Here is a 25,489-nt window from a genome sequence, read left to right as displayed (position 1 = left end):
CAGGAACTTCCTGCGGAAGGTGAGAAATACTAAGGAAAACAACAACCATGGCGTCGATAACGTCGGAGAAGTTAAAAGAAATGGAGGCTGAAATGAACCGGTAGGAAATTACTTTGTTTGTTGTCATTGTGATCGCAACTGTACTTTTTAATTGGGGTTTAACGAATATCTAATATAATGAGTTTGAGTCGAAAACTGTTCTGTAAATACGCAATGTTTCATGTATGTTATTTAATTCCGTGATACTCGCATTCTCAAAAGTTCTTTCCGAAGGGTTAAAACTAGGAGGCGACCATGGGAAACCAATCACAACGGCCACGGGTCCGACTATTTACCCCCAAGACACCACCAAGATACCCCAAGACTCCATAAATATTTTAAAAAATGAATTAAAGTGTACTATTTTATAAAATACAGGGCTTCTAGAATTTTTATAAAATCCACTACGGCACTAGCCATGAGAATCATTGAGATCAGTGATTTAAAAGATTTATTAGCCACGTTTAAAAATTCACCAGCCCTACTTTACTTTTTAAGTTAATACAATTTTACTAAATAATAGTAATAATCAGATGTGTCACCTAAAGAAGGAGACAGATCTTAAAAACACTAACATTGAGGGTTGGGGTGGGAGCAGGATATTCATATTTCCTAAATAGATTTAACTGCAACATTTGACCAAAAACAGTCGGGCATGGCTATAGTAGTTATTTACTAGCCCAACATTGAATATCACTAGCCATGGGAGTGGGGCTACCATAATCTAGAAGCCCTGAAAATAGTTTGTGGAAAATGAAGTAAAATAATTATTTTTAAGCCTTAATGACAGCCGATTGCTAAGGGAGATAATAGACTATTTACCCCCAAGACACCGCAGTGTTTGTATGTATAATGTATGAGTGTAGTATACATGTCGGCTGTCATTAAGGCTTAAAATTAATTCTTTTACTTTATTTTCCACTAAATATTTGATATAATAGTACACTTTAATTAATTTTTTAAGTCTTGGGTATCTTGGTGGTGTCTTGGGGTAAATAGTCAGACCGCAACGGCCACCAATAGGCAAGGTTCCAGTACGAGCTACAGTTCGGCAAATTATTTTCCGTCCAATTATTTTAAATGTTTTGGAAATAACTCCAAAATACTATTTTTGTGTGCAGTTTAGAAAAAGAACTCAAATAGCTCCACCCCCAATGAACCAATGTTCCAAATTTGTGCCAATTTATCTCATGAAAACTTAGATACGATAAAGTAGCGCTGACATCGACACGGTCTTCTGTTCAGCGCTACGAGATGAGGCACATACCCCATGTGTAGCAAAAACAAACTTCAGTGTTCTGTAAAAAAAAACATTCACACTTTGTTGGAAACGCTTACTCGATATCGTTGATATATATTAAATTAATTGTTGTTGCAAATATGATTAATACAATGCAAGTTAACAATTATCAAGACGAAAAGAGTTCTTTGGCAGCCATGACAGATAATACGAGAATCTCGTGAGAATGTGAAATATCCATACATGAAAATATAAAATCTACTACAGTAATTTTTGTTTTATGATATACTTGAAGAAATGTATTTTTTAATTTCTTTTATCTTTTAAAACTTGAACTTAATAGTTTGTCTAAAATTATTAAAGGGCAATTCCGTGGTCAAGTAAACCAATAGGTCATTTTTAGAAACTCATTCAAGTGATACAAGTTTGATATCATTTGAAAGGTTATTATTACCTGTAGTGTCAAATATTACATTAATCCTTTTACAGTAGATGTGTTTTAGTCATTTTATAATGCAACTAATGCATCAACCATGAATGCAGAAATATTTTAAGAAAAAAAATCTGTATTGCTGTCATCTCATAGTCATACATGTAGCTAGTGGCAATTTTTCTTGTGTCTCTTGTCATTTGTACGTGTACACTAGTCACAAGGTGGTTCATGAACTACGACCCAAGCATCTCAGGTGTGCACTACCGACTAATATTATTAAAACATTTTTTTAAATAAACTCGTGAAACGTAGGCCTACAATTTCTTCAATTGATAGTGTTGGTTGGAACATTGAGTGATTGACATTCATGTGGCATTTTCAATTCAACAATTATGCAACCAGTCTTCCTCCCTCAACATTTTGTAACGCATCATGTAACCTATCGCTACAAGTTACGAATGGCTCTGACATCATTAATCTAGAACGGCCTCAATGTTGTTGATAAAAATATACACAAACTCTTGACAAAATCTGTCATTACAGGGCTCGACCTTAGTGGTAGCCCGGGGTGTTTTGGCTACAGATTTCTCAAGCGGACTACCAGTTGTCTAACCCTGGTAGTCGGGCTACCATATGTTTTGGCATGTCCAGTCACTCAACAATCAACAAGACGTTTAATTCATCGGTGTCTGAAATTCTACCTTTCATGTGTGCGCTCTCTGCTGTCAGGAGTCACTGTAACTGTAATTGCTCCCCTAGTGTGACCCACAGGTGGCGGTTACGCAATATGATTTAGTGAAATAAAGGAGTATATTTGCCAGTGGTAGGATCTTTTTTAACATAGCAGACCAAAACAAATAATTTGATGTAATCCAGTGGCCAGATATACCTGGTTCGTACGGGTCATGGGTTAACTATTCGTAATATACGCCTACTTACCGGCCTCAGTGGCGTCGTGGTAGGCCATCGGTCTCTTATCGTTTGCTATCGCTTTGCGCAATAACCTCGCTACAAATGACATCTGACCTTGTCACGTGATAACACAAACACACATGGCGATCCCCTATCTGGGATAATTGGCTTTCGGCATTTACAAGTTTATTGTCATCAATAAAAAACGCTATTGTTTTGGAATAAAGGCAAGTTTTGTTAAGATTCGTCAAAATGACACCTATTGAACATAGTTGCAGCCATTTTAAGTATTAAAATATACAATATCGATCTGAAGATCGTACGATTAGCAGACAGCTGAAGTGTTTCAATAATATTTTGTAAGCCTTCATTACAAGATTAGGCCTAAAACAATAAATAATAATAATAATAAATACTATTGTGTATTTTGGAATCGTACCAAACAAGTCGGTTGTTTTGTTTTGTCCATTTGCTCATGATTTACAAAAACCCACCCTAAAACGTTTGAATAAAAATAAATTATTTTTCTTTTTTCCCTTTTCTTTTAAAGAACTTTGTGGGGCTACCAATTTTTACTAAGGGCTACTAGATTTTATAACCTGGTAGCCCGGTAGGCTATCACTGAACAAACTTAAGGTCAAGGCCTGCATTACAAAGGATTTTATTCTAAATGTGGGATGCCATAATAAAGATAATAAAACCTCCACAAAATCGCATTTTAAACATGCATAACAGTTAACTGCTTTAATAGGCAATTCAAACCAGGCACCAACTGTGTTTACATATCGCTAAGGGCATTCCTGCTAACCATGTGCTATAAATAGTAGCGTTGAATACGGCATAGTTCCGGCAGTTGAGTTGAATACGGAAAAGTGTATTTAATTTTTGCATTCAGGACTGTATTTATATAGTAAGATTTAATGGGTATGTAATAAAAGGTCATACATGTACCTCATGTAGGAAGCTGTAAATAGCACATATGTAAGACATATTTTACAACCAGTGAGATTTAACATTGTTTGCAATTTCATGTCTGCAGTGTTTCTTTGATGTACCCATGTCAGTCTGAACTAAAACCAATGTCGATTTCTGAAACCACACTGGGTCTGCTGTTAATGCTGATTAGGCAACTGATTAGGCAAATACCTTATTCTGATTGGCTATGAACAATTGCAGTTACCTAGATTGACAACTACATGTACATGTATAGCTAGCTGAAAAGAGTAAGCTGGCTGTCTATGTCACAAACGTGTATAGGCTACACTAATGTGTCAGTTGTTAATTGCTGTTGTTGTAAGTCTTCTCAGCATTAAGTTTTGGATGTAAATAAACAGCACTGGTAAATAATTGTAACATAGATGGTGTGTTTTTGATGATTATTTATTAGTAAAAAAAAATTACTACTACTACTAATTATTATTATTATTTATTTATTAATAAAAAATGGAACACTGTAATTAGTTTTTTTCTGGTTCATTTAATTATTACTATTTATATATTGTTTTTTTTCATTTATTTATTTGTTTAACAAAATTGGCCTTATGTCTGGGAATAAGCCCACCCCATGTTAAGCTGTCAATGAGTTGTTTTGGCCCCCTGGGCTTACTTCCAGTCACTCTAGCGGTGTCGTTAAATAAAACAAACTTTACTTTACTTCCAGTCAAATACGGTATACCCTTTATTTTGGTACCAAACACGATATGTTTATCTTTGAAAACAAAAACGTTTGGAAAGTACATGTAGGTCACGAGGACTAGAATGTTATTCAGTTTCAAATTCCCTTTATTTTGACACCAAAGTCGATAAAGCATTTACTTGTTATCAAAATAAACAGGCAGGACATAGCCCAGTGGTACAGCGTTCGCTCGATGCACGGTCGGTGTGGGCGATTTCTCATTCCAGCCTGTGCACCACGACTGGTATATCAAAGGCCGTCGTATGTACTACCCTGTCTGTAGAATGGTGCATATAAAAGATCCCTTGCTGCTAATCGGAAAGAGTAGCCCACGAAGTGGCGACAGCAGGTTTCCTCTCTCAATATATGTGTGGTCTTTAACCATATGTCTGATGCCATATAACCGTAAATAAAATTTGTTGAGTGTGTCGTTAAGTAAAACATGTCTTTTTTCAAAATAAACAATTAGTTATGCATATCTAATTTAGGTTGTTTTGGTTGTAAGGAAAAATCTCTCCGTTTATAGGAATATTCAAACAAGTTCATAAACTGTATAGTTACACTCGGTTCTGTTTCGACAGAAGTTATGAGGATTTCCGATTGCCCAATACCAGTGTGGCCAATCTATGTCATAGTGACGTCATTTCAGGATTGAAAATTAACATGAAAACCATGGTCGACAGCAGGGCCAGTTGAAGAAAAATCTTACTGGCCCTTCTCCAATTCAACTAGCCCTCCTCCAATTATCACATTGGAACTGCACAGGTAAAATTAAAACTTGAGTGTTTTTTTGTTGTTGAATAATAACCGTTTACGTTGAAGAAAACCGATGAATTGACGTTTAACTTCATAATGAATAAAGCAAAACTCCATATAAAAACACGTCATTAAGTTTTAAACCCATACAAACTCAAATAAAAAACAAATTGAAAAAGAAATCCAATATAAACAAACATGTTTCTTTATGAAGTACCATTAAATTAAACATATTAAATCTGATTTTTAATACCGGGTAAAAGATAATGCAGTACAAACAGACTAAAGGTAGAAATCGCGTACTTTAGTAAACTAGTCTGGGAGTGGCAGTGCTCTTTGTGGCAATACAAGAGGGATGGAATTTCCAGCTGTTCTCCTAGATAGAGATCCATAGAATCATCCACTATTTTGCCAAATGCCCATTCGACTATGCTTTGTGCAGAGATATGGCCCTGATCATGTATTATGGTTGTCATTCAGATTATTTTGGATGTTCCATCAAGTGCCTTGAAACTTGTATCACAAAAAAGAGTTAACATATGCAGTTTGATTGTAATTTGTGAAGAATTTTTGTTATAGTTTACACTGCTCTTTTATCCCCAATAAAATGTTATTTGAGATGGTATGGGATTAAAACTTAATAAATTAATATGTTTTTAAATATGAATTTTATCTTTATTCATTATGTTGGCTCTGTCAAAATATAGAACATGTTCTATGTCTTCTGCTGCCAGATCACTAGTTCGCGGCAACATAGACGCGGTGTGTTTTGTCACATTCGATTCAGTATCAGTGTGTTTCTTTTTTAACTAGTACCATACTCGCCAGACACTAAAATCGATGGTCGCCACACATACTCCCTTTCTAAAATTCTTAGTCCTTAGCCAACAAAGGTCACCACAGGTGACCTAGCAGTCTGGTCGCCACACATACTCCCTTTCTAAAATTCTTAGTCCTTAGCCAACAAAGGTCACCACAGGTGACCAGGCGACTGCTAATTTTCAACCCTGTCATATTTTAGACTTTAATTTCGATAGTCCTGTGAATTGGTTTAAATAAATAATTAAACAAATCTACACAATACCTAGACTATATCAATGTTCAGACGCATAGTGATATATTGATGTAGTTTGCTGATATAGTGGCCGCATTTATTAAGTTATTGTTACATTTCATCTTTCCACTATACAGAGGATACTCCCCGAGTGTCTTGTGATATAATTTATTAGCATGGGTTGATAAAAGTATGAAATCCAAGGCTTGCCAAGGATTTTTATACTTTTATCAATGAGTGCTAATAAATTATATCACAAGACATGAGGGGTAGGACTATTATTATCATTCTTTTCATTTGCGACAATTGTAAACAATGTCATTAATGTTGGTTGAATGTCACTATAAGGTCACCACAGACCTTTGCAACTTTGTCGCATGCAAATGAAATTGCATGATTGCAAGCAACTTTTTTCTCATTGCACTGATCCGCACACACATACAACAATCAGCAATTTTAGTCTAGCAGTGACAATCAAAATGGCGGCAATCAACTTGCATGCTGTTCTAGCAATATACATTATATTAATGCATTGTTTATTTGTTATGACATAGAAGCTAGACTGAATTTACGTAAAGTATATTTCTGTAATGTTTATTATTATTTTTATAATGTCAAATCTTTGATTCATGAGAAGTATGGATTACTTGATATTATAAGCACAAATACATAATGTATAGGCCTACTGTTAATTATTTAACAAGTTACATAAAAAGGTATCACAATTTGGTTAAAAATAAAAAGATAAGCAAGCACATGTACAGTACATGCACATAATATATAATTTAGTGAATTATTTAACTAGCTATTATTTTTATTTAATTTCTACTGAAAGTGAAAAAAAATTCTGCAAAGATTTATTTGAAGAAAAAGAAAGACAAAAAGTACAAAGTAGTTTGCGTACATTGTAGTTCTGGAAGTGTGGAAGATTTCGTCATGATAAAAACTTACGGAAATTAGTGATGTTGAAATTTGGCACCAACTTATTCTTGAAGTTAACACATGTTTGCTTTTTAAATTTTTGACGACTGGGACGAAACATACTTAAATTTTTTATTGTGTTGAAAGATTGATCACTCAGGTCAGTCGCTATTTTGGGAGGTTACAATTTTTACTTTCCTGGCAAGAAATTTGCAGGTTCTGTGCAGGATCCGATCGCCCATGCTAACATGTCAGGTTTAAGGGAATCGGATGCTGTGATTGGTCGAAACACTTTACGGGTCATTGGGCATAACAGCAAGGTGCAAAAATGTTTATACATGTACCATTTAAAAAAAAAAAATCGAAATGAACTGCAGTTAGCCAATTGGGAAACGATGCACCAAACCGTGGGCCTAAAACTGCGATTTTCGTTAACATCGAATAATCGTCCCATTCCTAATGACAGGTGTGCGCTACAACAGCTTGCTCTGAATTTGCATGTTAAGCCCTGTGACCTGACCTAACCTGCTGCCATTCGAGAACTAGACAGACATTAACATTTGTACAGAGTCAGCTGCTCACCACATGCTCGTGTATGCAAATAACTAATGTTTGTAAGAGATCGGAAAGTTACCTCAGTCACGTAAATGTATTCGTAGGTTCAGTTGGAACACCATGGCCATGTCCGTGTTTACTTTCCATTTAGTAACAATCGGAACAACTCGTCACATTCCGCTACGCTGTTTCGCTGAAATTTTTTGTTTATGAGCCTTAGGTTTTCCAAAGTTACATTGTGTTGGAATGTTTTCGTTTCTTACAGAATATACAGAGTCTACTATAGAAATATTGTTGTTATCATTATTATCCATTGCATAATTAAATAGTGATTATGCCTTTAACTTGTGTTGTGTGTTTATTTCTCCAGTGGGTGTGATTATTGTTTGTATAGATTGCTGTCAATTAACTTAGTATTTTGTTAATTCCTCATCCATAAAAGCACCTTATTCATTCCAAGACTGAGCCTTGGTAATACATTCCAGATGTTTGATTGTGTCGGTCCCGTGACAATATAATAATTATAATTTAATTACAACAGTTTGTAATAAAACTAAAACAAGTTCTGTTTCCTTCTTTTGTGTTGTTATTATTATTTGTATGATATGATAACATGTTTTTGAAGTGCAATTTAAGTAAGTTCTTTTCTTTTTAATGAAATTCGATCGCAGGCCATTCAAACGTTGTACGGTGAGACAAAGTGTTGCTGTGAGTGGCCCGATTGGCTAGTAAAAAAAAATCCCAAGTGCATACCCTGAAACTACAAATGACATTTTATGTTAATGTGTAGTGTATTGGCTGATTAAACAATTGTAGTTTCATTACATGAATAGACCTACGTAATAATATGTTGTTTATTTAGTGTAGGGGTGGGATGTAGCCCAGTTGTAAAGCGCTCGTTTGACGTGCTATTGGTCTTGGATTGATCCCCGTTGGTCTATTTCCCATTCCAGCCAGTGCACCATGACTGGTATATCAAGTGCCATGGTATGTGCTATCCTGTCAATGATTAATAAATCAATGTGCTCTAGTGGTGTCCTTAAAAAAACAACTTTTTTTATTGGGTGTAACAAAAAAATGCAATTTCAATGTAAAATATTAGCTTGAATTGTCTACTTACATAATGGCTAGAGATGTATGTATGTAAGAAAAGTGGAAAATAGATCAAACAAATAGTGGCCATTTGAGGCATGTTACTGTGCCACACTAAGACTGGCTAGAGAAAACACTAGTTGCTATCTGTTCAGTTTCCAGGCCGAATGTTTTACCTTGGACATGTATCGCAGAGTGCTGTGCCACACTAAAACAGGCTAGAGAAAATATAACTTTACTTTTAATTTTTCAGCTTCAAATGGTGAGATTTCGACTTCAGACTCTTCAGACAGTTTGTGGCATGGTGCTGTGGCACACTAAAACCGGCTTGAGAAAACACTAATATCTTTTCAGTATATATTTTTCAGCTTTAAAGGCTGAGATTTTAACCTCAGACAATTTGAGGCATGGCACTACGTACACCACACTAAAACAGACTAGGGAAAATACTAAAAAATAGTAATATGCTTTCATTTTGTTTTACAGCTTCGAGGCTGAGATTTTGACCTCGGACATGGGTCGCGGTGCAATGCCTCGGATGATCATCGGCTCGGAGACCTTCACACGAGTCCAGCAGCAGTTGTCGCAGAAACCCTCGCACGACTTACCACCAGGTGTAATACATGACACTTCTTTTCAACAGTCAGTACGGAAGATGCCTCTAACAGGTAATTAGTGGTGGCATCAATGTGGGGGGGGGGGGGGGGTGTGTGTGTGACCAAATTCTTCTTTACAACAGTTGGTACAGACAATGCCTCTAACAGGTAGTTAGTGGTGGCATCAGTGTGGGGGGGTGACCAAATTCTTCTTTACAATAGTCGGTATGGAAGATGTCTCTACGGTAATTAGTGGTGGCATCAGTGTGTGTGTGTGCGGGGGGTGACCAAATTCTTCTTTACAACAGTTGGTATGGAAGATGTCTACGGTAATTACTGGTGGCATCTAGGTCAGTCGGGGAGGGGGGGAGGACCAGACACTTCTTTACAACAGTCAGTACAGAAGATGTCTTTAACAGGTAATTAGTGGTGGCATTTAGCTCAGTCGGGGAGGAGGGGGGGGGGGGGGGGGAGGACCAGACACTTCTTTACAACAGTCGGTATGGAAGATGTCTTTAACAGGTAATTAGTGGTGGCATCTAGCTCAGTCGGGGGGGGGGTGGGAAGGACCAGACACTTCTTTACAACAGTCGGTATGGAAGATGTCTTTAACATGTAATTAGTGGTGGCATCTAGCTCAGTCGGGGAGGGGGGGGGGGACCAGACACTTCTTTACAACAGTCGGTATGGAAGATGTCTTTAACAGGTAATTAGTGGTGGCATCTAGCTCAGTCGGGGAGGGGGGGGGGGAGGACCAGACACTTCTTTACAACAGTCGGTATAGAAGATGTCTTTAACAGGTAATTAGTGGTGGCATCTAGCTCAGTCGCGGGGTGGGGGGGGGGAACCAGACACTTCTTTACAATAGTTGGTACAGAAGATGCCTATAACAGGTAATTAGTTGTGGCATCTAGCTCAATCGGACGGGGGGGGGGGGGATCAGACACTTCTTTACAACAGTCGGTACGGAAGATGCCTCTAAGGTAATTAGTTATGGCATCTAGGTCAGTTGGGGGGGTGAGGGGAGGAGGACCAGACACTTCTTTACAACAGTCGGTACGTAAGATGCCTCTAAGGTAATTAGTGGTGGCATCTAGCTCAGTCAGGGGACGGGGGTAGGACCAGACACTTCTTTACAACAGTCGGTATGGAAGATGTCACTAAGGTAATTAGTGGTGGCATCTATCTCAGTTGGGGGGGGGGGGGGGACCAGACACTTCTTTACAACAGTCGGTATGGAAGATGTCACTAAGGTAATTAGTGGTGGCATCTAGTTCAGTATATTTGAATTCCAAATATTTCTTCTATGGTACAATGCAGTCAAGAGGTTTAGGATCGATCCCAGTTGGTGGGCCCATTGGGCTTTTTCTAGTTCCATCTAGTGCTCCATAACTGGTATGACAAAAAGTCTGTGGTGCATGTATGTACTATCGTGTCTGTGGCATAATGCAGGCGCAGATGCAGGATTTCTAACAGGGGAGGTCCAAATGTGATGACTGATCACCCCTTTTACACAGAACAGTTACTATAATCATGTTTCCCCTTAAAGGTTATGGTCGGTTTTCAAAAAGGAGGGGTCTGGACACCCCCTGGATCCGCTACTGTAATGCATCCGTTTCTGACAATCTGACAGAGTAGTCCATGGCCTGGCAGCAACGGGTGCCCTCTCAAATTATCTCTGTGGTCCCTAAAGTAATAAAAACTGACCGACAATGATTGTCAGTTTCCTTACACATGCTAGTTCAGGACCAAAAGACAAGTAGGCTATCCCAAGCTGTCAATGTGAATATAGGTCACGCTTCACAGTCAGCTGAGACCGCACATGTCAAGACAGTGTTGCAAACATTACACAAATTCAATATGATTACAAACAAGTAAATCTTGATGTAAATTTGTAATAAGAACAATAGTTCGCATCAGTGAATACTTAACTGCAGTTTTATTTATTTTCTTTGTCTTTTTTAATTTCGCACCCATGGTCGAGAGCATGCATGCAGATTGCGATCGCAGTAAGTGAACATGCAGTATTTATACAATTTGTGGTTAAACATACACTGAACAAAATTAGTTTACAATAATCATGATATTTGTTAGATAAAATATATTTGTAAGACTGTAAAGTGACATCTGAAAAGTTAGCTGGATTTTAAATATACCTAAATTTCAATTTCATTATTATTTTTTTATCAAAAACAACTGACATAAATGGAAGTTGTAATAAGATGGAGTCTGCAGTGTTAGCCTAGGTATTTTACAAGCTTAAATTAATAACAGCAACAACGTGGCTATGTATCGTATCATGAGGTAGGTAGGTGTATCATGACACCCTTTATGTATACTTAAATTAATAACAGCAACAACGTGGCTATGTGTCGTATCATGAGGTAGGTAGGTGTATCATGACACCCTTTATGTATACTTAAATTAATAACAGCAACAACGTGGCTATGTATCGTATCATGAGGTAGGTAGGTGTATCATGACACCCTTTATGTATACTGCAATTGTGCAATGATCGTATGGAACATTTCTCTCGTATATCAGGTGTGAATATTTTATGCATCGATTTCTCTTGATTAATTAGCCATCGCTTGACGTTGCAAGTTCACAATGACCTTGACCTTCTGTTAACTTCAGAAATCTTTATTTTTCATATACAGTGAAACCCCTCAGTAAACCGGAATTCCCTCAAAAACGGATGTTTTACATGGTCCCATGATTTGCGTATCTTTTAACACTAAAATTTACCTCTCTAAACTGCACCGGACGAAATTATCCGGTCCCATTGTGTTCCTTAATGCAAATTTTACCTCAGGAAACTGGATGGTCACACTGACATCAATCATTAGTGCATTACTTATACTTGGAATATCCTCTCAGCCGATAACGTGATTGCGTACGCAGAGCTAATTACATGTGCGCATGCTCCAGTGTCACTGTTGTGCAATTAAGGGATTAATTAACAGTTTTAATGTTTAAATAACTGGAGGAAACACATGTACTCCCTTTATTCTGAGCTCGATTGTTACAAAGTTAGATTAACTTACGAATTTGATTGAGCTCCTTTTCATAGCCTACATGTACGTCTCACGATTACCGCAATGAACGGCAAAGCAACTAGGAATTTAATAAATTTTTCCAATTGTTTGAACCCTTTTTTTGTTGTTGTTGTTTTGTTTTTTATCTTTGCAAAGTTTATTTAACAAAATAATGAGTAACCAAGAGTAAAATTGTTTGTCTTGGTTTGGTGGAAACTTTGTCAACTGTGTTTCATTTTAGTATTTACCTTGGACATGAAATGCCGCTATGTTGAATTATCGCTTGATGATGAACTTAAAATAATTCGAAAGTTCGAAAGTGTACCTTTTGTTTTTTTGCACTTTTATTAGTTACTATATCAGTAGAGAACACCAACCAACAAACGGTTTACCTCAATACTGAAACCTCTGTAAACTGGATACCCCTCAAAACCAAACTTTTTCCTTGGTCCCATGGCTGTCCGGTTTTAGGGGTTTCACTGTACGAATGTTCATTATTACTAGTCAGGGATGGCCATATCCAAAAATTTCCCTTACATTTGATATACATGTACAGACACCAAGATGTACAGTAATAGTCATCGTCAAAAAGGTTCTGTTGGTGGGAAACGGTTCTGTTGGTGGGAAACATTGGCTGCAAACTTGGGATAGTCCATTGAAACAAAACAGCCCTCTATGTTAACTTTTCCATGTAGAATCCAGATGGTGCCTACTTGTATTTTTATATAGATACATGTAGTATAGAATGTTTTAGTCACTAAATGAAAAAAAAGAGAGTTATATATGGACTAGTTTGGTGGCAGTGCAGTGTAGAAGACTGCAAAATGTAATAAAACTTCTTCTTTTTTCAGTTCTTCCACCACCACCACCGCCGCCACCACCTGCAGAGAGATGTGATAGGATGCCAGGACCTAAACCAGACAACTCTAACCTCTTCCTCCCCCCACCACCACCTCCCCCACTGTCCAGTGTAACCCCCGCCTTCATACCTCATCAGCTACGACACCGAGGTCCTGCCCCTCCAATGCCCCGTCCTGGTCACATGATATCTCGCCCCCCACCTCCTCCAATCAACTTCAAGGGCAACATGGGCCCGGCACATATGGGCGGCTGCCCCCCAATGGGAATGCCTCCAATGGGACCTCGAGGTCCGATGATGGGACCTCGGGGTATGGGACCGGTCCCATTTGGAATGCCTCAGCCGATGAATAACATGGGGAATTCCCCATCGCCAGCGGTGATAGAGAAGCCCAAACAGCTGCACGTGATCGAAAAGCCGAAAGTTGTGTATTCGGCAGCGCCGGTGAAAATTGTTAAACCCACTTCCAGTGAAGAAGATGCCAAAGTGCCCGCCCCTGTGTTGGACGAGGTGAACGTCGTTGAAGACGTCGCTGCACCACAAGCTTCAGACATTGCTGCTGAAGGAATCTCAGTTGTTGGTGCGGACGTTGTTGCTAATGTCGCCATGACGGCAGGGGGAGAAGTGGAGATGGAGGGAGATGCGCCGGTGTTGAGTAAAAAAGAGAAGAAAGACAAGAAGAAGAAGTTTCTACGCACGGCTGCGGGGACCACATGGGAGGACCAGACGTTGGCAGAGTGGGAGCCAGGTGAGACCAGCAGACTGCAGTTCAGTATTCTCTCATCATTAGTCTGCAGTTTATTATTCTCTCATCAGTAGACCACAGTTCAGTATTCTCTCATCACTAGACCGCAGTTTATTGTTCTCTCATCACTAGACCACAGTTCATTATTCTCTCATCACTAGACCGCAGTTTATTGTTCTCACATTACTAGACCACAGTTTATTGTTCTCACATCTCTAGACTGCAGTTCATTATTCTCTCATCACTAGACCGCAGTTTATTATTCTCTCATCACTAGATCACAGTTCATTATTCTCTCATCACTAGACCGCAGTTTATTATTCTCTCATCACTAGACCACAGTTTATTATTCTCACATTACTAGACTGGCATTTATTATTTTCACATCACTAGACCGCAGTTTATTCTCTCATCACTAGACCGCAGTTCATTATTCTCTCATCACTAGACCACAGTTTACTATTCTCTCGTCACTAGACCGCAGTTTACTATTCTCTCATCACTAGACCACAGTTTATTGTTCTCACATCACTAGACTGCAGTTTATTGTTCTCTCGTCACTAGACCGCAGTTTATTGTTCTCTCGTCACTAGACCACAGTTCATTATTCTCTCAATCACTAGACTGCAGTTTATTATGCTCACATTACTAGACCACAGTTTATTATTACATCACTAGACCACAGTTTATTATTCTCACATTACTAGACTGGCATTTATTATTTTCACATCACTAGACCGCAGTTTATTCTCTCATCACTAGACCGCAGTTCATTATTCTATCATCACTAGACTGCAGTTTACTATTCTCTCGTCACTAGACCGCAATTTACTATTCTCTCATCACTAGACCGCAGTTTATTGTTCTCTCATCACCCGACCGCAGTTTATTACTCTCTCATCACTAGATCGCAGTTTATTGTTCTCTCATCACTAGACCGCAGTTTATTGTTCTCTCATCACTAGACTGCAGTTTATTGTTCTCTCATCACTAGACCACAGTTTATTGTTCTCTCATCACTAGACCGCAGTTTATTATGCTCACATTACTAGACCACAGTTTATTATTACATCACTAGACCGCAGTTTATTATTCTCACATTACTAGACTGGCATTTATTATTTTCACATCACTAGACCACAGTTCATTATTCTTTCATCACTAGACCACAGTTAATTATTCTCTCATCACTAGACCACAGTTTATTATTCTCTCATCACTAGACCGCATGTTTATTATTCTCTCATCACTAGACCGCAGTTTATTATTCTCTCATCACTAGACCACAGTTCATTGTTCTCTCATCACTAGACCACAGTTCATTGTTCTCTCATCACTAGACCACAGTTCATTATTCTCTCATCACTAGGCCGCAGTTTATTATTCTCTCATCACTAGACCACAGTTCATTATTCTCTCATCACTAGGCCACAGTTTATTATTCTCTCATCACTAGGCCGCAGTTCATTATTTTCTCATCACTAGACCGCAGTTTATTGTTCTCTCATCACTAGACCACAGTTCATTATTCTCTCAATCACTAGACTGCAGTTTATTATGCTCACATTACTAGACCACAGTTTATTATTACATCACTAGACCACAGTTTATTATTCTCAAATTACTAGACTGGCATTTATTATTTTCACATCACTAGACCGCAGTTTATTCTCTCATCACTAGACCGCAGTTCATTATTCTCTCGTCACTAGACCACAGTTTACTATTCTCTCATCACTAGACCGCAGTTTACTATTCTCTCGTCACTAGACCACAGTTTATTATTCTCTCATCACTAGACCAGAGTGTGTTATTCTCACATCACAATGCTGGTGTTTATTATTCTCGAATCACTAGCTAGGCAAAACCATAACACTCCATCGTCTGCGGTCATGTAGGATCAAAAAAGTACACCCAAGGTGGGGTAAATTTCAATGAGGCTTGCCAAGTCCTTGGGACAAAATTTCTACCACTAAAGGTTTTTTTTCTTCTATTCCACATGACCACATATGATGTAGTCTTTCTCTTTCCTTCATTTGTTTGAAAATGTAACTTATCTAATTGACCATTTTATCATAAATAAACTACACTATCGTATTTGTTGTGTTTGTTTTATGTGTTAAATAAAATTTAATACTACAAATTAACAAGATAGCTTTTATAATGAAGGTTTTAATAACAAAATATCAATCTACAGCATGCAGTTCTCTAAAAGTGTAAAAATGTATCCATTTATTTCCAGGATTTTAGAGTGTGTTCTTTTACCCTTCAGAAGCCCTCTGGCAGAAGCTCGGAATATAACGCACAAGCAAATAATTGCCACAAAAGTCTACTGACCCTTTATTAATTTTGTTGAGTGCCTTTATTTTGCAGATGATTTCCGGATGTTTTGTGGCGACCTTGGAAATGAGGTCACTGATGAACACTTGATTCGAGCATTCTCCAAATATCCATCATTTGTCAAAGCTAAGGTTATTCGAGATCGCAGAAGCAACAAAACAAAGGGTTACGGGTTTGCAAGCTTTCGTGATCCCACTGACTTCACTAGAGCCATGAGGGAAATGAATGGTGAGTGAAAAAAAAGAAGTTAAAAGTTTCTTTTGTTTAATGACACCACTAGAGCACATTGATTAATTAATAATCGGCTATTGGATGTCAAGCAATTGGTATTTCTGACTTATAGTCATCAGACGAAACCCGCTACATTTTTCTTAATGCAGCAATTAAGGGATCATTTATATGCATATTCCCACAGAAAGGATAGCACATACAATGTACCACATGCTTTGACCAGTTGTGGTGGACTGGTTGGTATGAGAAAATAAACAATCCATTGAATGGAACCATTGAGATGGTTCGATCTTGCAACACAGGCACCTCAAGTGAGCACTCAACCAACTGAGCTAAATCCCGCCCCAAAACAGAGAGTCCAGGGCCCCATCCCACAGAAAAATCATAGCCTGGGCTCGTTTTATATCAAAACAGAGGGTCCAGGGCCCCATCCCACAGAAAAATCATAGCCTGGGCTCATTTTATATCAAAACAGAGAGTCCAGGGCCCCATCCCACAGAAAAATCATAGCCTGGGCTCATTTTATATCAAAACAGAGAGTCTAGGGCCTCATCTCACAGAAAAATCATAGCCTGGGCTCGTTTTATATCAAAACAGAGAGTCTAGGGCCCCATCCCACAGAAAAATCATAGCCTGGGCTCGTTTTATATCAAAACAGAGGGTCCAGGGCCCCATCCCACAGAAAAATCATAGCCTGGGCTCGTTTTATATCAAAACAGAGGGTCCAGGGCCCCATCCCACAGAAACATCATAGCCTTGGCTCATTTTATATCAAAACAGAGGGTCCAGGGCCTCATCCCACAGAAAAATCATAGCCTGGGCTCGTTTTATATCAAAACAGAGGGTCCAGGGCCCCATCCCACAGAAACATCATAGCCTTGGCTCGTTTTATATCAAAACAGAGGGTCCAGGGCCTCATCCCACAGAAAAATCATAGCCTGGGCTCATTTTATATCAAAACAGAGGGTCCAGGGCCCCATCCCACAGAAACATCATAGCCTTGGCTCGTTTTATATCAAAACAGAGGGTCCAGGGCCCCATCCCACAGAAACATCATAGCCTTGGCTCGTTTTATATCAAAACAGAGGGTCCAGGGCCCCAACCCACAGAAACATCATAGCCTGGGCTCGTTTTATATCAAAACAGAGAGTCCAGGGCCTCATCCCACAGAAACATCATAGCCTTGGCTCGTTTTATATCAAAACAGAGGGTCCAGGGCCTCATCCCACAGAAACATCATAGCCTTGGCTCGTTTTATATCAAAACAGAGGGTCCAGGGCCCCATCCCACAGAAACATCATAGCCTTGGCTCGTTTTTATATCAAAACAGAGGGTCCAGGGCCCCATCCCACAGAAAAATCATAGCCTGGGCTCGTTTTATATCAAAACAGAGGGTCCAGGGCCCCATCCCACAGAAAAATCATAGCCTGGGCTCGTTTTATATCAAAACAGAGGGTCCAGGGCCCCATCCCACAGAAACATCATAGCCTGGGCTCGTTTTATATCAAAACAGAGGGTCCAGGGCCCCATCCCACAGAAACATCATAGCCTGGGCTCGTTTTATATCAAAACAGAGGGTCCAGGGCCCCATCCCACAGAAACATCATAGCCTGGGCTCGTTTTATATCAAAACAGAGGGTCCAGGGCCCCATCCCACAGAAACATCATAGCCTTGGCTCGTTTTATATCAAAACAGAGGGTCCAGGGCCCCATCCCACAGAAAAATCATAGCCTGGGCTCGTTTTATATCAAAACAGAGGGTCCAGGGCCCCATCCCACAGAAAAATCATAGCCTGGGCTCGTTTTATATCAAAACAGAGGGTCCAGGGCCCCATCCCACAGAAACATCATAGCCTGGGCTCGTTTTATATCAAAACAGAGGGTCCAGGGCCCCATCCCACAGAAACATCATAGCCTGGGCTCGTTTTATATCAAAACAGAGGGTCCAGGGCCCCATCCCACAGAAACATCATAGCCTTGGCTCGTTTTATATCAAAACAGAGGGTCCAGGGCCCCATCCCACAGAAAAATCATAGCCTGGGCTCGTTTTATATCAAAACAGAGGGTCCAGGGCCCCATCCCACAGAAAAATCATAGCCTGGGCTCGTTTTATATCAAAACAGAGGGTCCAGGGCCCCATCCCACAGAAACATCATAGCCTGGGCTCGTTTTATATCAAAACAGAGGGTCCAGGGCCCCATCCCACAGAAACATCATAGCCTGGGCTCATTTTATATCAAAACAGAGGGTCCAGGGCCCCATCCCACAGAAACATCATAGCCTGGGCTCGTTTTATATCAAAACAGAGGGTCCAGGGCCCCATCCCACAGAAAAATCATAGCCTGGGCTCGTTTTATATCAAAACAGAGGGTCCAGGGCCCCATCCCACAGAAACATCATAGCCTTGGCTCGTTTTATATCAAAACAGAGGGTCCAGGGCCTCATCCCACAGAAACATCATAGCCTTGGCTCGTTTTATATCAAAACAGAGGGTCCAGGGCCTCATCCCACAGAAACATCATAGCCTGGGCTCGTTTTATATCAAAACAGAGGGTCCAGGGCCCCATCCCACATCATAGCCTGGGCTCGTTTTATATCAAAACAGAGGGTCCAGGGCCCCATCCCACAGAAACATCATAGCCTTGGCTCGTTTTATATCAAAACAGAGGGTCCAGGGCCTCATCCCACAGAAAAATCATAGCCTTGGCTCGTTTTATATCAAAACAGAGGGTCCAGGGCCTCATCCCACAGAAACATCATAGCCTTGGCTCGTTTTATATCAAAACAGAGGGTCCAGGGCCTCATCCCACAGAAAAATCATAGCCTTGGCTCGTTTTATATCAAAACAGAGAGTCCAGGGCCTCATCCCACAGAAACATCATAGCCTTGGCTCGTTTTATATCAAAACAGAGGGTCCAGGGCCTCATCCCACAGAAACATCATAGCCTGGGCTCGTTTTATATCAAAACAGAGGGTCCAGGGCCCCATCCCACAGAAACATCATAGCCTGGGCTCGTTTTATATCAAAACAGAGGGTCCAGGGCCCCATCCCACAGAAACATCATAGCCTGGGCTCGTTTTATATCAAAACAGAGGGTCCAGGGCCCCATCCCACAGAAACATCATAGCCTTGGCTCGTTTTATATCAAAACAGAGGGTCCAGGGCCCCATCCCACAGAAACATCATAGCCTTGGCTCATTTTATATCAAAACAGAGGGTCCAGGGCCCCATCCCACAGAAACATCATAGCCTTGGCTCGTTTTATATCAAAACAGAGGGTCCAGGGCCCCATCCCACAGAAACATCATAGCCTTGGCTCGTTTTATATCAAAACAGAGGGTCCAGGGCCCCATCCCACAGAAAAATCATAGCCTGGGCTCGTTTTATATCAAAACAGAGGGTCCAGGGCCCCATCCCACAGAAACATCATAGCCTGGGCTCGTTTTATATCAAAACAGAGGGTCCAGGGCCCCATCCCACAGAAACATCATAGCCTGGGCTCGTTTTATATCAAAACAGAGGGTCCAGGGCCCCATCCCACAGAAACATCATAGCCTGGGCTCGTTTTATATCAAAACAGAGGGTCCAGGGCCCCATCCCACAGAAACATCATAGCCTGGGCTCGTTTTATATCAAAACAGAGGGTCCAGGGCCCCATCCCACAGAAACATCATAGCCTGGGCTCGTTTTATATCAAAACAGAGGGTCCAGGGCCCCATCCCACAGAAACATCATAGCCTGGGCTCGTTTTATATCAAAACAGAGGGTCCAGGGCCCCATCCCACAGAAACATCATAGCCTGGGCTCGTTTTATATCAAAACAGAGGGTCCAGGGCCTCATCCCACAGAAAAATCATAGCCTGGGCTCGTTTTATATCAAAACAGAGGGTCCAGGGCCCCATCAGAAACATCATAGCCTTGGCTCGTTTTATATCAAAACAGAGGGTCCAGGGCCTCATCCCACAGAAACATCATAGCCTTGGCTCGTTTTATATCAAAACAGAGGGTCCAGGGCCTCATCCCACAGAAAAATCATAGCCTTGGCTCGTTTTATATCAAAACAGAGAGTCCAGGGCCTCATCCCACAGAAACATCATAGCCTTGGCTTGTTTTATATCAAAACAGAGGGTCCAGGGCCTCATCCCACAGAAACATCATAGCCTGGGCTCGTTTTATATCAAAACAGAGGGTCCAGGGCCCCATCCCACAGAAACATCATAGCCTGGGCTCGTTTTATATCAAAACAGAGGGTCCAGGGCCCCATCCCACAGAAACATCATAGCCTGGGCTCGTTTTATATCAAAACAGAGAGACTAGGGCCCCATCCCACAGAAACATCATAGCCTGGGCTCGTTTTATATCAAAACAGAGAGACTAGGGCCCCATCTCACAGAAAAATCATAGCCTTGGCTCATTTTATATCAAAACAGAGAGACTAGGGCCCCATCCCACAGAAAAATCATAGCCTGGGCTCATTTTATATCAAAACAGAGAGACTAGGGCCCCATCCCACAGAAACATCATAGCCTGGGCTCATTTTATATCAAAACAGAGAGACTAGGGCCCCATCCCACAGAAACATCATAGCCTGGGCTCATTTTATATCAAAACAGAGAGACTAGGGCCCCATCCCACAGAAACATCATAGCCTGGGCTCATTTTATATCAAAACAGAGAGACTAGGGCCCCATCCCACAGAAACATCATAGCCTGGGCTCATTTTATATCAAAACAGAGAGACTAGGGCCCCATCCCACAGAAACATCATAGCCTGGGCTCATTTTATATCAAAACAGAGAGACTAGGGCCCCATCCCACAGAAAAATCATAGCCTGGGCTCATTTTATATCAAAACAGAGAGACTAGGGCCCCATCCCACAGAAAAATCATAGCCTGGGCTCATTTTATATCAAAACAGAGAGACTAGGGCCCCATCTCACAGAAAAATCATAGCCTGGGCTCATTTTATATCAAAACAGAGAGACTAGGGCCCCATCCCACAGAAACATCATAGCCTGGGCTCATTTTATATCAAAACAGAGAGACTAGGGCCCCATCCCACAGAAACATCATAGCCTGGGCTCATTTTATATCAAAACAGAGAGACTAGGGCCCCATCCCACAGAAACATCATAGCCTGGGCTCATTTTATATCAAAACAGAGAGACTAGGGCCCCATCCCACAGAAACATCATAGCCTGGGCTCATTTTATATCAAAACAGAGAGTCTAGGGCCCCATCCCACAGAAAAATCATAGCCTGGGCTCATTTTATATCAAAACAGAGAGACTAGGGCCCCATCCCACAGAAAAATCATAGCCTGGGCTCATTTTATATCAAAACAGAGAGTCCAGGGCCCCATCCCACAGAAAAATCATAGCCTGGGCTCATTTTATATCAAAACTATCTTAGAGCTACAACAGGGCATAAAATTTGGCATGAACGATTTTGTTGTTCCGTTTGTTGGTTATGCAAAACCAGTATCAACATAAATGACAGATCGTTTGTGCAAAAGCTGTAATCATTCGTCCGAAAATCTTTAAAAAAAATTATCAGTTTTTGGAAGAAAGCCTACATTGCTGGTGTGAAAAAGATATAATGTATTTGCTTCACATCAGCATGTCTTTAGAAGTCTCAAAAAAGTTTAGTAACATAGTTGCACGTTCCCTTTGATCATTTCGCTACATGCACAAAATCATATACTGTTCGGAAATTAAAGGGACTGGCCTGAGTTTTAGTCAAATTTGGCACAAACAATTTTGTTCAGTGTGTTCAGCTATTTCCTTCATGACCATCGTCTACTTTCGTTATAAAATGCTACCCTTGTTAGCACGCTACAGACATATTTACACTTAACACACGTTTGCTGAAATTCTTAGTCCAACGTCACAATATTCGGTGTTTGAAGCACGTCACAGAACCTTTATGGGTAGTTTCTCAGAATATTATGTTATATACCGATACTGATGAAACAAAATATGTTAAAAATAATTATAGATGGGTGTCATGAAAATCTCGCTAACTGCTATTCGAAGCCAGTTGGAATAAGGACTCTGCCAATTATTGATTCTTCACGGACTGAATCGGGTCTATTAATAGCAAACGCAATGTCATACTAGCGACTGTACCTAGTGTACGACAAAATGACCACTAATATTAACTTTGTGTCTGTCAAAGCATGCCAATACATAGCCTCATCCTGGCAGCTACCATTAGATTGATTTAGTTTAAAACCCATTTTACCTGTCACAAGAGCATGTACCATATATTACAAACATGCACTGTGGTGCGTGAGATCTCGTGCCACCATTGTGGGAAAATCATGTTCTCGTTACTATGAATAGCATTTTGCTAAATTTCTAATTTCCAACGAATCGAAACTGATGTCAATAAATGTTGGTTAAATTATATCGAGGTTTTAAAATGTTTGACAAATATCGTCTACAGATCATTATTATACTTGTTTAATCCTAAATTGAAATTGGTTAAAAACATTTTGTTAAATCTTCCTTAAATGAGGTTAAAAATGATTTTGACACAGGTTCCTATATTATTGACCATGTATCGATTCTCATTAGAATATTGTTGCCCATTAACCTTTTCATTTGTATCTGAACTACTGAAGAAAATCCTTTGTGTAAACACTAAAACCACACAAACGACATATTGGTTATCTGAGAAATTCAAATGCCCTGTAAAAAATCACAAAACCATCATAAGCAATGGTGGCACTATAGCATGTGCTGTAGTGATGTGATAGCCTATAGGGCTGTAGATCTCTCTAGTTGGGCACAACATATATTTTCTATTGTTCAGGGCACAGTGAGATTTTTAAGGAGCACATTAATCTAATTAATTGACGTTATGGAATTGAAGTGATTTGATGGGTTGTAGATATTCAGAAATGCATTTTGAGTTATTTCAAGCTAATTTAGGCTTGATATTTCAGTCGGTTTTTTGTTGAAATTGTTTAGTAGTTGATATGTTTATAGTTGTATTGGGCACATTTTTAGGGCATACATGTACTTGTTTTAGGCTGAATACAGAAGACAGAGTTATCTCCCATATTTTCTTGTGAAGGTTGTATGGCCTAGATTGTTTTTCATCGAACGCCGAGATTCTTAAAAAGTATCATGGGTATATTAGATCCATTTGTAAAGAAAGAGTTGGTATTCTTCTTAGTATTAGTAAATCATCAAAATCATCACCTAACTGTCATTTGACATCTACACTGGTGGCTTACAGCTGTCTTGTACCAATTGTAAATGTTCACCATAATTTATGACAACATTAAGCTACACTGGGTCATGGTAATCATAGAAAAAAGTTACGCTTGTGATGGTAGGAATATATGACAATAGTAGTGCTTAGATTGCCTTGTGGAATGAGGCCATGGGTTTAGTTTCTGAAATTTTACTTGACGCCTATGGCTTGAGTTTGCAATTTTACATACAATTTGGAATTTTTAGTTTGATTTCAAAAACATGTTATTAGTCTCCTACTGGTGCCACTGGAGGAGACTATAGGTTTCATCTCCGTCTGTCCCACCTGTAGTTTTTCGGATGTTTTTCCCACAATGCCTTATGATATTGAGCTTAAATGTTGTGTATAGAGCTTTATCATGTACTGTTACAGATCAAGTTTGACTTCCATGGTGATTTACCCATTTTTCACAGTGTTATGGCCCTTGAAATAGATACTGCATGTTTGTTTTCACAATAACTTGAAATATTGAGCTGGAATTTTGTGTATAGCTTTAACATGTACTGTCTCATTCCATCCAGTGCACCACAACTGGTATATCTATATATAGGCCGTGGTATGTGCTATCTTGTTTGTGCGATGGCGCATATAAAAGATCCCTTGTTACTAATGGAAAAATGTAGCGGCTTTCTAAGACTATATATCAAAATTACCAAATGCTTGACATCCAATAGATGATGGTTAATAAATAAATGTGCTCTAGTGGTGTTGTTAAACAAAACAAACTTCTTTCTGTAAATTGTGTCAGACTTTCTAGAAGTTGTGAATCATTTGGATTGGTTTTCACCAACCGATAAACTTTGGATACAGAAAGATGTAGCTGGTTTCTTCTAAGACTTCATGTAAAAAAAAACTGGCCTTGGTGGCATCATGGTTAGGCCATCGGTCAACAGGCTGGTAGGTACTGGGTTCAGATCCCAGTCGAGGCATGGGATTTTTAATCCAGATACTGACTCCAAACCCTGAGTGAGTGCTCCGCAAGGCTCAATGGGTAGGTATAAACCACTTGCACCGACCAGTGATCCATAACTGGTTCAACAAAGGCCATGGTTTGTGCTATCCTGCCTGTGGGAAGCGCAAATAAAAGATCCCTTGCTGCTAATTGGAAAGAGTAGCCCATGCAGTGGCGACAGCAGGTTTCCTCTCAAAATCTGTGTGGTCCTTAAACATATGTCTAACGCCATATAACCGTAAATAAAATGTTTTGAGTGTGTCGTTAAATAAAACATTTCTTTCTTTCATGTCAAAAATTACCAAATGTTTGACATCCAATAGCCGATGATTAATAAATCAATGTAATCCAGTAGTTTCATTAAATAAAACAGACTTCTAACTAATGATTACAGAATCAGAAATTTTATTCTAAAAAAAGATTTGCTTTATTTAGAACCAGGACTCTAAAATCACTTATTTTACCATTGATGGCTATTCAGTATCTTGTTTTCTTCATGTACATATAAGACAAACACAAACTCCTGAATATTTTAAACAATTCCATCACCTAAACTCCAGCCTTTCTGCCAGAAACTAATTTGATGGTCCATGTAGCTACATGTACATATAAGACAAACACAAACTCCTGAATATTTTAAACAATTCCATCACCTAAACTCCAGCCTTTCTGCCAGAAACTAATTTGATGGTCCATGTAGCTACATGTATATATAAGAGAAACAGAGTGGGATGTAGCCCAGTTGTAAAGCACTCTCTTTATGTGCGGTCGGTCTCGGATCGATGTC

The 25,489-nt window shown here is 39.7% G+C and overlaps 1 protein-coding gene across 1 annotated transcript; it reads left to right on the top strand.

Annotated features, from left to right (window-relative positions):
• Nucleotides 1–16,491, top strand: LOC121385878 (RNA-binding protein 42-like). The gene is made up of 4 exons (XM_041516668.1): nt 1–100; nt 9,164–9,345; nt 13,163–13,918; nt 16,289–16,491. The coding sequence occupies exons 1-4, from the start codon at nt 48–50 to the stop codon at nt 16,489–16,491; spliced, it is 1,194 nt and encodes a 397-aa protein (XP_041372602.1). The 5' UTR covers nt 1–47.
• Nucleotides 16,492–25,489: the final 8,998 nt, after the last annotated feature.

Source organism: Gigantopelta aegis, chromosome 12 (genome assembly GCF_016097555.1).
Source record: "Gigantopelta aegis isolate Gae_Host chromosome 12, Gae_host_genome, whole genome shotgun sequence".
In the NCBI taxonomy this organism is placed as follows: Eukaryota; Metazoa; Mollusca; class Gastropoda; order Neomphalida; family Peltospiridae; genus Gigantopelta; species Gigantopelta aegis.
This window is presented reverse-complemented; position numbering and strand designations above follow the sequence as displayed.